This window comes from Lynx canadensis, chromosome F1 (assembly GCF_007474595.2).
Source record: "Lynx canadensis isolate LIC74 chromosome F1, mLynCan4.pri.v2, whole genome shotgun sequence".
Taxonomy (NCBI): domain Eukaryota; kingdom Metazoa; phylum Chordata; class Mammalia; order Carnivora; family Felidae; genus Lynx; species Lynx canadensis.
The window spans coordinates 15,615,216-15,626,963 of NC_044319.2; the positions used below are offsets into that span (position 1 = coordinate 15,615,216).

An 11,748-nucleotide genomic window follows, 5' to 3' on the forward strand; every position below is an offset into this window, starting at 1 on the left:
AGTGCCCCTGCTTGGCCTGGGCCTCCAGGCCCGGGGCTGCCCGGGCCGGGCCTCCAGGCCCTGAGTCACTTTCCATGGCTCACCTTGGCTGAAGCCGCTCCCTGTACCTGAGAGAAAGGGGACACAGAATCCCAAACAGCATCCAAAACCTGGGGTCTCAGCTCAGAATCTCCTGGGAATGGTCCGACAAATCGGAGGGACACAGAATCCCAAGCAGCCCCTCCAGGGGATGTGCAGTGAGCACAAAATCCCAAGGGAGACACAAGCTAGAATCACAAAACCCTGTGGTCTCAGCTCAGAAACTCCCAGGATAGCTCAGATGGATGCGAGACACACAATCCCAATCAGCTGCTGCTAGCCGGGGCCTCGAGGCCCTGACTCAATTACCATGCCTTACCGTGGCTGAAGCTGCTGACTGTACCCGAGAGAATGGGGTCACAGAATCCCAAACACCCGCCAGATCCTGGGTTCTCTACTCAGAAACTCTCAGGGAAGTTCCTAGGGATTGAAGACAAAGAATGGGTAGTGCCCCTGCTCACCCCGGGCCTCCTCGCCCGGGGCTGCTCGCCCCGGGTCTCCAGGCCCTGAGTCACCTACCATGGCTCACAATGGCTGAAGCCGCTCCCTGTACCTGAGAGAAAGGGTCACAGAATCCCAGACCCTTGGGTCTCAGCTCAGAAACTCCCAGGGAAGATCCGAGAAATGGGAGACACAGAATCCCAAGCAGCCCATCCAGGGTCTGTGCAGGGAGCACAAAATCCCAAGCGAGACACAAGCTAGAATTCCAAAATGACAACAAATCCTGTTGTCTCAGCTCAGAAACTCCCGGGATATGTCCGAGGGATAAGAGACACCAAATCCCAAGTAGCCCCTGCAAGCCCCGGCCTCCAGGCCCTGAGTCACTTACCTTGACTTACCTTCGCTGAAACCACTCCCTGTACCGGAGAGAATGGGGTCGCATAAGCCCAAACACCCGCCAGACCCTGGGTTCTCTGCTCAGAAACTCCCGGGGAAGGTCCGAGGGATTGTAGACACAGAATGGGTAGTGCCCCTGCTCACCCCGGGCCTCCAGGCCCGGGGCTGCTCGCCCCGGGCCTCCTCGCCTGGGCTTCTTGCCCCAGGCCTCCTGGCCCGGGTCTTCTCGCCCGGGCCTGCTCGCCCGGGTCTGCTCGCCCAGGGCCTCCTCCCCCGGGGCTGCTCGCCCCGGGCCGCCAGGCATGGGGCTGCTCCCCCCCCCCAGGCCTCCTCGCCCGGGGCTGCTCGCCCCGGGCCTCCTCGCCCCGGGCCTGCTCGCCCCAGGCCTCCTCGCCACGGGCCTCCTTGCCTGGGACTGCTCGCCCTGGGCCTCCACGCCCAGGGCTGCTTGCCCCGGGCCTCCAGGCCCTGAGTCACTTACCATGGCTCACCATGGCTGAAGCCGCTCCCTGTACCTGAGAGAAAGGGCTCACAGAATCCCTAACAGCCTCCAGAACCTGAGGTCTCAGCTCAGAATCTCCGGGGGATGGTCCAAAAAATCGGAAGGACACAGAACCACAAGCAGCCCTCCAGGGGCTGTGCAGCGAGCACAAAGTCCCAAGCGAGACATATGCCTGAATCCTAAAAAGCCAACAAACCCTGTGGTCTCAGCTCAGAAACTCCCGGGTTAGGACCGAGGGATGCGAGACACAGAATCCCAAACAGCCGCTACGAGCCCCAGCCTCCAGGCCCTGTGTCACTTACCATGGCTCACGATGGCTGAAGCCGCTCCCTGTACCTGAGAGAAAGGGGTCACAGTATTCTAAACAGCCTCCAGAACCTGGGGTCTCCACTCAGAAACTCCCGGGGAAGGTCTGAGAAATGGGAGACACAGAATCCCAAGCAGCCCATCCAGGGGCTCTGCAGAGACCACAAAATCCCAAGCAAGACACTAGCTAGAATCCCAGAAATCCAACAAACCCTATGGTCTCAGCTCAGAAACTCCTGGGAGAGGTCCGAGGGATGCGAGACACAGAATCCCAAGGAGCCGATGTGAGCCCCGGCTTCCAGGCCCTGAGTCAATTACCATGGCTCACCATGGCTGAAGCCGCTTCATATCCCTGAGAGAAAGGGGTCACAGAACCCCAAACAGCCTCCAGACCCTGGGGTCTCAGCTCAGAAACTCCCCGGATAGGTCCGAGGAATAGGAGACACAGAATGGTTAGTGCCCCTGCTCGCCCCGGGCCTCCTCACGTGGGGCCGCTCACCCCGGGCCTCCACGCCCGGGGCTGTCACTTACCATCGCTCATCATGGCTGAAGCCTCTCCCTGTACCTGAGAGAAAGGGCTCACAGAATCCCACACAGCCTCCACACCATGGGGTCTCAGCTGAGAAACTTCCAGGGAAGGTCTGAGAATTGGGAGACACAGAATCCCAAGCAGCCCTCCAGGGGCTGTGCAGCGAGCACAAAATCCCAAGTGAGACATATGCCTGAATCTTAAAAAGCCAACAAACCCTGTGGTCTCAGCTCAGAAACTCCCAGGTTAGGACCGAGGGATGCGAGACACAGAATCCCAAACAGCCGCTATGAGCCCCGGCCTCCAGGCCCTGAGTCACTTACCATGGCTCACCATGGCTGAAGCCACTCCCTGTACCTGAGAGAAAGGGGTCACAGAATCCCAAACCGCCTTCAGACCCTGGGCTCTCAACTCAGAAACTCCCGGGGAAGTTCCGAGAAATAGGAGACACAGAATCCCAAGCAGTCCCTCCAGGGGCTGTGCAGCGAGCACAAAATCCCAACCGAGACACAAGCTAGAATCACAAAATGACAACAAACCCTGTGGTCTCAGCTCAGAAACTCCCGGGATAGGTCCGAGGGATGCAAGACACACAATCCCAAGCAGCCGCTGTGAGCCCCGGCCTCCAGGCACTGAGTCACTTACCATGCCTTACCATGGCTGAAGCCGCTCCATGTACCTGAGAGAATGGGGTCACAGAATCCCAAACACCCGCCAGACCCTGGGTTCTCTGCTCAGAAACTCCCGGGGAAGGTCCGAGGGATTGGAGACAGAATCCCAAGCAGCCCCTCCAGGGGCTGTGCAGCGAGCACAAAATCCCAAGCGAGACACAAGCTAGAATGCGAAAAAGGCTCCAGACACTTGGGTCTCTCTCAGAATCTCCCGGGATAGGTCCGTGGTATGTGAGACACAGAATGGGTAGTGCCCCTGCCACCCCAGGCCTCCAGGCCCTGAGTCACTTACCATGGCTCACCATGGCTGAAGCCGCTCCCTGTACCTGAGAGAAAGGGGTCACAGATTCCCAAACAGTCTCCAGACCCTGGGGTCTCAGCTCAGAAACTCCTGGGGATGGTCCGAGAAATGGGAGACACAGAATCCCAAGCAGCCCCTCCAGGGGCTGTGCAGCGAGCCCAAAATCCCAAGCGAGACACACGCTAGAATCACAAAATGCCAACAAACCCTGTGGTCCAGGGCCTCCAGGCGCTGGGCTCCGAGCCCAGGGCCTCCATGCGCTGGGCTCGCTGCCCGGGGCCTCCTGTCGCTGGGCTCACAGACCAGCGCCACTAGGCGCAGGGCTCACAGCCCAGGCCCTCCATGCACTGGGCTCGCAGCCCAGGGCCTCCAGGTGCTGGGCTGAGAGCCCAGGGCCTCCAGGCGCTAGGCTGCGAGCCAGGGCCTCCAGGTCCTGAGTCACTTCCCATGGCTCACGGCACTTCCCGTGCCTGAAATGCACAGGCACACTCTGAGGATGCACGCCGTGTCTGAGGGTAGTCTCTCTGTCTCCTTGAGTTCCCTGTGCATGATGGGGCACCCCTTGTTGAAAGATACATGTACTTCCCTTTCCTGAATGGCACAGGAGCTCCCCGTCCTGAAGCTGTGCCCCATGCCTGGAAAAGCTCCCAGTGCCTGAAGGCAAGCCTCATGCCTCAAGGCGCTCCCCTTGACTCAAGGGCACAAGCACTCCCTGAAGACTTGCCCCATGCCTGACTGCGCACCCCTTGCCTGAGGGCGCCCTGTGCCTTGTGACGAGCACAGTGCCTGATTGCGCACCCTGTGCCTGAAGAACAGAGGCTCCCCTTGCCTGAAGTCGCGCCCTGTGCATGAAGCATCTCCCTGTACCTGAAGTTGCTCCAAGTGCCTGAAGACAAGCCCCATGGTTGAAGGTGAGCCCCGTTCCTCAAAACGCTCTGTGTGCCTGAAGCTGCTCCCTGTATCTGAGAGAAAGGTGTCATAGAATCCCAAACAGCCTCCAGACCCTGGGGTCGAAGCCTAGAAACTCCCAGGGAAGGTCCGAGGAATGGCAGACACAGAATCCCAAGCAGCCCCTCCAGGGGCTGTGCAGCGAGCACAAAATCCCAAGTGAGACACAAGCGAGAATCCCAAAAAGCCTCCAGACCCTATGGTCTCAGCTCAGAAAGCCCGGGATATGTCTGAGGATGCGAGACACAGAATCCCAAGCAGCCCCTCCAGGGGCTGTGCAGCGTGTACAAAATCCCAAGCGAGACACAAGCGAGAATCCCAAACAGCCTCCAGACACTGTGGTCTGAGCTCAGAAACTCCCGGGATAGGTCTGAGGGATGCGAGACACAGAATCCCAAGCAGCCCAGGGCCTCCAGGTCCTGAGTCCCTTACCATGGCTCACGGCACTCCCCGTGACTGGGTTCCCTGCAGGCTGCCATGCGGCGGGAACTGGGTTCACTGTATGGTGCATTGCTGCGGTCACTGCGTTAATGGGAGGGTGCAGTGCACTCAGGACTAGCTGCACTGGAAGCTACAGTGCCATGGGCACTGGGTTCACTGGAGGGTGCTGGCCCAGCGGTCAGGCTTCACTGGTGGCTGCAGTGCTGTGGGCACTGGGTTCACTGGGGGATGCAGTACCGCGGACACTGGGTTCACTGGAGGGTGCTGGCCCAGCGGTCAGGCTTCACTGGTGGCTGCAGTGCTGTGGGCACTGGGTTCACTGGGGGATGCAGTACCGCGGACACTGGGTTCACTGGAGGGTGCAGTGCACCGGTCACTGAGATGGGTGGAAGCTGCAGTGCTGTGGGCACTGGGGTCACTGGAGGATGCAGTGTGTTGGGCACGGGCTTCACGGGAGGCTGCAGTGCCGCAGACACTGGGTTCACTTGAGTCTGCAGTGCCGTGGGCACTGGGGTCACTGGAGGGTTCAGTGCCGCAGGCAGTGGGTTCACAACAGGCTGCAGTGCCATGGGAACTGGGTTCAGTGGCGGGTGCAGTGCCTCGGGCAGTGGGTTCACTGGAGGGTGCAGTGCCACAGGGTCAGGGTTCACTGGAGGCTGCAGTGCTGCGGGCACTGGGTTCACTGGGGGCTGCATTGCCTCGGGCTCTGGTTTCACTGCAGACTGCAGTGCCGCGGGCACTGTGTTCACTGGAGAGAGCAGTGTCGTGGGCAGTGGGTTCACTGGAGGCTGCAGTGCTGTGGGCACTGGGTTCACTGCATGCTGCAGTGCTGTGGACATGGGGTTCACTGCAGGCTGCATGCCGCGAGCACAGGGTTCACTGCAAACTGCCATGCCGCCTGCACTGGGTTCACTGGAGGCTGCAGTGCCACGGACACTGGGTTCACTGGAGGATGTAGTTCCTCAGGCATTGTTTTCACTGCAGGATGCAGTGCCTCCAGACTGGGTTCCCTGCAGGCTGCAGTGTGGCGGGAACTGGGTTCACTGGATGGTGCAGTGCTGCGGTCACTGCGTTAACAGGAGGGTGCAGTGCACTCAGGACTGGCTGCATTGGAGGCTGCAGTGCCGCGGGCACTGGGTTCACTGGAGGGTGCAGGGCCTGGCGGTCAGGCTTCACTGGAGGCTGCAGTGCTGCGGCACTGGGTTCACTGGGGGCTGCAGTACCGCAGGCACTGGGTTCACTGCAGGCTGCAGTGCGCCAGTCACTGAGATGATGGAAGCTGAAGTGATGTGGGCACTGGGGTCAATGGAGTATGCAGTGTGTTGGGCATTGGCTTCACTGGAGGCCTCAGTGCCACGGACACTGGGTTCACTTGAGCTTGTAGTGCCGCGGGCACTGGGTTCAAGGCTGGCTGCAGTGCCGTGGGCACTGGGGTCACTGGAGGGTGCAGTGCCACGGGCACTTGTTTCACTGGAGGGTGCAGTGTTGCGGGCAGTGGGTTCACTAGAGGCTGCAGATCCGCAGGCAGTGGGTTCACAGCAGCCTGCAGTGCCACGGGTACTGGGTTCACTGGAGGGTGCAGTGCTGCGGGCTCTAGGTTAACTGCAGGCTACATGGCTGCGGGCACTTTGTTCACTAGAGGCTGCAGTGCTGTGGGCACTGGGTTCACGGCACGCTGCAGTGCCAGGGGAACTGGGTTCACTGGAAGCTGCAGTGCTTATGGCACTTGGTTCACTGGGGGTGAAATGCCTCAGGCACTGCGTTCACTAAAGGTGCAGTGCAGCAGGCACTGCCTTCACTGGAAGCTGCAGTACCACGTGCAGTGGGTTCACTGGAGGCTGCAGTGCAGTGGGAACTGGGTTCACTGGAGGCTGCAGTGCCGCGGGCAGTGGGTTCACAGTAGGCTGCAGTGCCACAGGTACTGGGTTCACTGGAGGGTGAAGTGCCGCAGGAACTAGGTTCACTGTATTGTGCAGTGCCATGGGCTCTGGGTTCACTGCAGGATGCATTGCCACGGGCACTTTGTTCACTGGAGGCTGCAATGTTGTGGGCACCTGTTCACTGCACGGTTCAGTGCCAGGGGAACTGGGTTCACTGGAGGCTGCAGTGCTTAGGGCACTCGGTTCACTGGAGGGTGAAGTGCCCCATGCATTGCGTTCACTGGAGGGTGCAGTGCAGCAGGCGCTGCCTTCACTGGAAGCTGCAGTGCCATGGGCAGTGGGATCACTGGAGGCTGCAGTGCAGTGGGAACTGGGTTCACTGAAGGGTGCAGTGCTGCGGGCACTCGGTTCACTGCAGGCTGCAGTGCCTTGGGCACTGGGTTCACTGAAGGGTGCAGTGCGGCAGGCACTGCCTTCACTGGAGGGTGCAGTGCCGTGGGCAGTGGGTTCACTGGAGGCTGCAGTGCAGTGGGAACTGGCTTCACCTGAGGGTGCAGTGCCGCGGGCACTGGGTTCACTGCAGGCTGCATTGCACCGGTCACTGAGATAACTGGAAGCTGCAGTGCTGCGGGCACTGGGGTCACTGGAGGATGCAGTGCATCGGGCACTGGGTTCACTGCAGGCTGCATTGCCGCGGGCACTGGGTTCACTGCAGGCTGCATTGCACCGGTCACTGAGATAACTGGAAGCTGCAGTGCTGCGGGCACTGGGGTCACTGGAGGATGCAGTGCATCGGGCACTGGGTTCACTGCAGGCTGCATTGCCGCGGGCACTGGGTTCACTGGGGGCTGCAGTGCCGCAGGCACTGGGTTCACTGCATGCTGCAGTGCCTCAGGCACTGGGTTCACTGCAGACTGCAGTATGACGGGCACTCGGTTCGCTGAAGGGTGCAGTGCCTCGGGCACTGGGTTCACTGCAGACTGCAGTGCCGGAGGAACTGGGTTCACTGCAAACTGCCGTTCTGCCTGCACTGGGTTCACTTGAGGCTGCATTGCCGTGGGCACTGTCTTCACTGCAGGCTGCAGTGCCGTGGGAACTGTGTTCACTGGTGCCTGCAGTGCCACCGGATCTTTGTTCACTGGAGGCTGCAGTACTGCAGGCACTGGATTCACTGGAGGGTGCAGTGCGGCAGGCACTGCCTTCACTGGAGGGCGCAGTGCTGTGGGCAGTGGGTTCACTGGAGGCTGCAGTGCCGCGGACACTGTGTTCACTGGAGGCTGCTGTGCTGCGGGCACTGGGTTCACTGGAGACTGCGGTGCCGTTGGCACTGGGTTCACTGGAGGCTGTAGCTGTTGGCACTGGGTTCACTGCAGGTTGCAGTTCCACGGGCACAGGGTTCACTGGAGTGTGCAGTGCCGCGGGCTCAGGGTTCAATGGAGGCTGCAGTGCTGTGGGCACTGAGTTCACTGTGAAACGCCCAGAGTCTAAGAGACCCCAAAATCGAACCACCAGAGTCCAGAGTCAAAGCTAAGCAGCAAGGGTCATTTATTGCAGGTTCGAACCTGGACCTCTGCGCCCCTGTTGCCGGTGATGCTAAGAGGCCCCGAGAGAGGTTTTTACACCCCTTTTATAGACAGGTACAAACAAGTCATGGGGAAATCAGGGATTTTTCACAGTTACAGAGCTGCGATTGGTTGATGTTTAAAGTTGGACACTTAGCAGTATTCGATTGGTTCCTGCCTTTAGATCAGACCACAACCGGGGGTACGGGTATCTCAATGATTGATCAGGAATACACGGGCGTGCCAAGCAATTGTACAGAAGCGGAACAAGCTGGTTAGGCTTGGTTAGGTTTCAGTTTCCCGTAACTTTAGCTTTTAAGTTTCAGTTTTCTCAGGCCTCTCAACTGCATGCTGCACTGCCTCGGGAACTGGGTTCACTGGAGACTGCAGTGCCGTGGACACTGGGTTCACTGGAGGGTGCAGTGCCACGGGCACTGGGTTCACTGGAGGCTGCAGTGCTGCGGCCACTGAGTTAACTGGAGGGTGCAGTGCACCCAGAACTGGATTCACTGGATGGTGCAGTGCCACGGGCTCTGGGTTCACTGCAGGCTGCAGTGCCGTGGGCCCTGGGTTCATTAGAGGATGCAGTGTCGCGGGCACTGGGTTCACTGGAGGTTGCAGTGACACGGGCACGAGGTTCCCTGGAATCTGATTTACCACAGGAACTGGGTTCACTGGAGGGTGCAGTGCTGCAGGCACTCGCGCACTGGAGGCTGCCCTGCAGTGGGCAGACAGTTCACTCCAGACTGCAGTACCACGGGCACTTGGTTCACTGGAGGTTGCAGTGCCGCTGCACTGGCTTCACTGGAGGGTGCATTGTCGCGGGGTCTGGGTTTACTGGAGGCTGCAGTGCCATGGACACTGTGTTCACTGGAGGCTGCAGTGCCGTTGGCACTGGATTCACTGGAGGCTGCAGAGTGGCGGGCACTGGGTTCACTGGAGACTGCAGTGCCGTTGGCACTGGGTTCACTGCAGGATGCAGTGCCGCGGGCAGTGGGTTCACTGGAGTCTGCAGTGCCATGGGCAGTGGGTTCACTGGAGGCTGCAGTGCTTCAGGCACTGGGTTCACTGGAGATTGCATAGAAGCTGCAACTGGGTACACTGCATGGTGCAGTGCCGCGGGCCCTGGGTTCACTGGAGGGTGCAGTGCCGCGGGCAGTGGGTTCACTGGAGGCTGTAGTGCAGTGGAACTGGGTTCACTGCAGGCTGCAGTGCCCTGGGCACTGGGTTCACTGCAGGATGCAGTGCCGTGGACACTTTTTTCACTGGAGGGTGCAGTGCCCCGGGCATGGGTTCAGTAGAGTGTGCAGTGCCACGGGCTTGGGTTCACTGGAGGCTACAGTGCCGTGGGCACTGGGTTCACTGCAGGCTGCTCTGCCTCGTGCACTGGGTTCACTGCAGGCTGCAGTGCTGCGTGCAGTAGGTTCACTGGATCCTGCATTGCTGTGGGCAGTGGGTTCAATGTAGGCTGCAGTGCACTGGTCACTGGGATAACTGGAGGCTGTAGTGCTGCAGTCACTGGCTGCACTGGCTGCTGCAGTGCCGCGGACACTGTGTTCACTGGAGGCTGCTGTGCCGCGGACACTGGATTCATTGGAGGCTGCAGTGCCTAGGGCAGTTGGTTCAATGGAGGCTGCAGTGCCGCGGGCAGTGGGTTCAGGGGAGGCTGCAGTGCCACAGGAACTGGGTTCACTGCAGGGTGCAGTGTCACGGACACTGCATTCACTGGACGGTGCAGTGACGCAGGCACTCGCTTCACTGGAGGGTGCAGTGCAGCAGGCACTGGGTTCATTGCAAGCTGCACTGCCGCGGGCACTGGGTTCACTGCAGGCTGCAGTGCGGTGGGAACTGGGTTTACTGGATGGTGCAGTACTGCGGGCACTGTGTGAACTGGAGGGAGCAGTGCACCCAGGACTGGCTTTACTGGAGGGTGTAGTGCCACGGGCACTGGGTCAGTAGAGGATGCAGTGCCACAGGATCTGGATTCATTGGAGGCTGCAGTGCTGCGGGCACTGTGTTCATTTCAGGCTGCATTGCGGTGGGTACAAGGTTCACTGGAGGCTGCAGTGGCACGGGCACTGGTTTCACTGGAGGCTGCAGTGCCAAGGGCACTGGGTTCCGTGAAGCCTGCAGTGCCGCGGGCTCTGTGTTCACTGCAGGCTACAGTGCCGTGGGCACTGGGTTCACTGAGGCTGCAGTGCACCAGTCACTGAGACAACTGGATGCTGCAGTGCCGTGGGCATTGGGTTCACTGAGGCTGCATTGCACCGGTCACTGAGACAACTGGATGCTGCAGTGCCATGGGCATTGGGTTCACTGCAGGCTGCAGTGCCTCGGGCTCTGGTTTCAATGCAGACTGCAGTGCCACGGGCACTGGGTTCACTGGAGAGTGGAGTGCCCGGGCACTGGGTTCACTGGAGGGTGCAGTGTTGTGGGCAGTGGGTTCAATGTAGGCTGCACTGCTGCGGGCACCGGGCTCACTGGAGGCTGCATAGAACAGGGAACTGGTTTCACTACATGGTGCATTGTTGCGGCCACTGGGTTCACTGAAGTGTGCAGAATGGCAGGCACTGCCTTCACTGGAGGGGGCAATGCCGCAGACAGTGGGTTCAATAGAGGCTGCAGTGCAGTGGGAAGTGGGTTCACTGAAAGGCTGCAGTGAACCGGTCATTGAGATAACTGGAAGCTGCAATGCTGCGGGCACTGGGGTCACTGGAGGATGCAGTGCATCCGGCCCTGGCTTCACTGGAGGCTGCAGTGCCGCGGACACTGGGTTCACTTGAGGCTGCAGTGCCTTGGGCACTGGGTTCACTGCAGGCTGCAGTGCCTTGGGCACTGTGTTCACTGCAGACTGCGGTGCGCGGGCACTGGCGTCATGGGAGGGTGCAGTGCCACGGGTACTGGGTTCACTGGAAGGTGCAGTGCCGCGGGCTCTGGGTTCATTGCAGACTGCAGTGCCGCGGGCACTGGATTCACTGAAGGGTGCAGTGCGGCAGGCACTGCCTTCACTGGAGGGTGCAGTGCCTCGGGCAGTGGGTTCACTGGAGGCTGCAGTGCAGTGGGAACTGGGTTCACTGGAGGTTGCAGTGCTGCGGGCACTGGGTTCACTGCAGGCTGCAGTGCACCGGTCACTGAGATAACTGGAAGCTGACATGCTGCGGGCACTGGGGTCACTGGAGGATGCAGTGTGTCGGGCACTGGCTTCACTGGAGGCTGCAGTGCCTCGAACACTGGGTTCACTTGAGGTTGCCATGCTGCGGTCAGTGGGTTACTGCAGGCTGCAGTGCCTCGGCCACTGGGTTCACTGCAGGATGCAGTGACGCATGCACTGGGTTCACTGGATGCTGCAGTGTGGGGGGCACTGGGTTCACTGGAGGATGCAGTGCTGCGGGCACTGGGTTCATTGGAGGCTGCATAGAAGCGGGAACTGGGTTCACTGTGTGGTGCAGTGCCACGGGCACTGGGTTCACTGGAGGGTGCAGTGCAGCAGGAACTTCCTTCACTGGAGGGTGCAGTGTCGCGGGCAGTGGGTTCACTTGAGGCTGCAGTGCCGCAGGCTGTGGGTTCACAACAGGCTGCAGTGCCACAGGAACTGGGTTCACTGGAGGGTGCAGTGACTTGGGCACTGGGTTCACTGGAGTGTGCAGTGCCGCGGGTTCTGGGTTCACTGGAGGCTGCAGTGCTGCGGGCACT

The 11,748-nt window shown here is 60.2% G+C and overlaps 1 protein-coding gene across 1 annotated transcript; it reads right to left on the minus strand.

Annotated features, from left to right (window-relative positions):
* Positions 1 to 10,303: 10,303 nt before the first annotated feature.
* Positions 10,304 to 11,308, minus strand: LOC115505539 (transcriptional regulatory protein AlgP-like). The gene is made up of 2 exons (XM_030303186.1): positions 11,181 to 11,308; positions 10,304 to 11,063 (listed from the first exon to the last, which is right to left on the minus strand). Exons 1-2 carry the CDS (start codon positions 11,306 to 11,308, stop codon positions 10,304 to 10,306), a joined length of 888 nt encoding a protein of 295 aa, XP_030159046.1.
* Between the last annotated feature and the right edge of the window lie 440 nt (positions 11,309 to 11,748).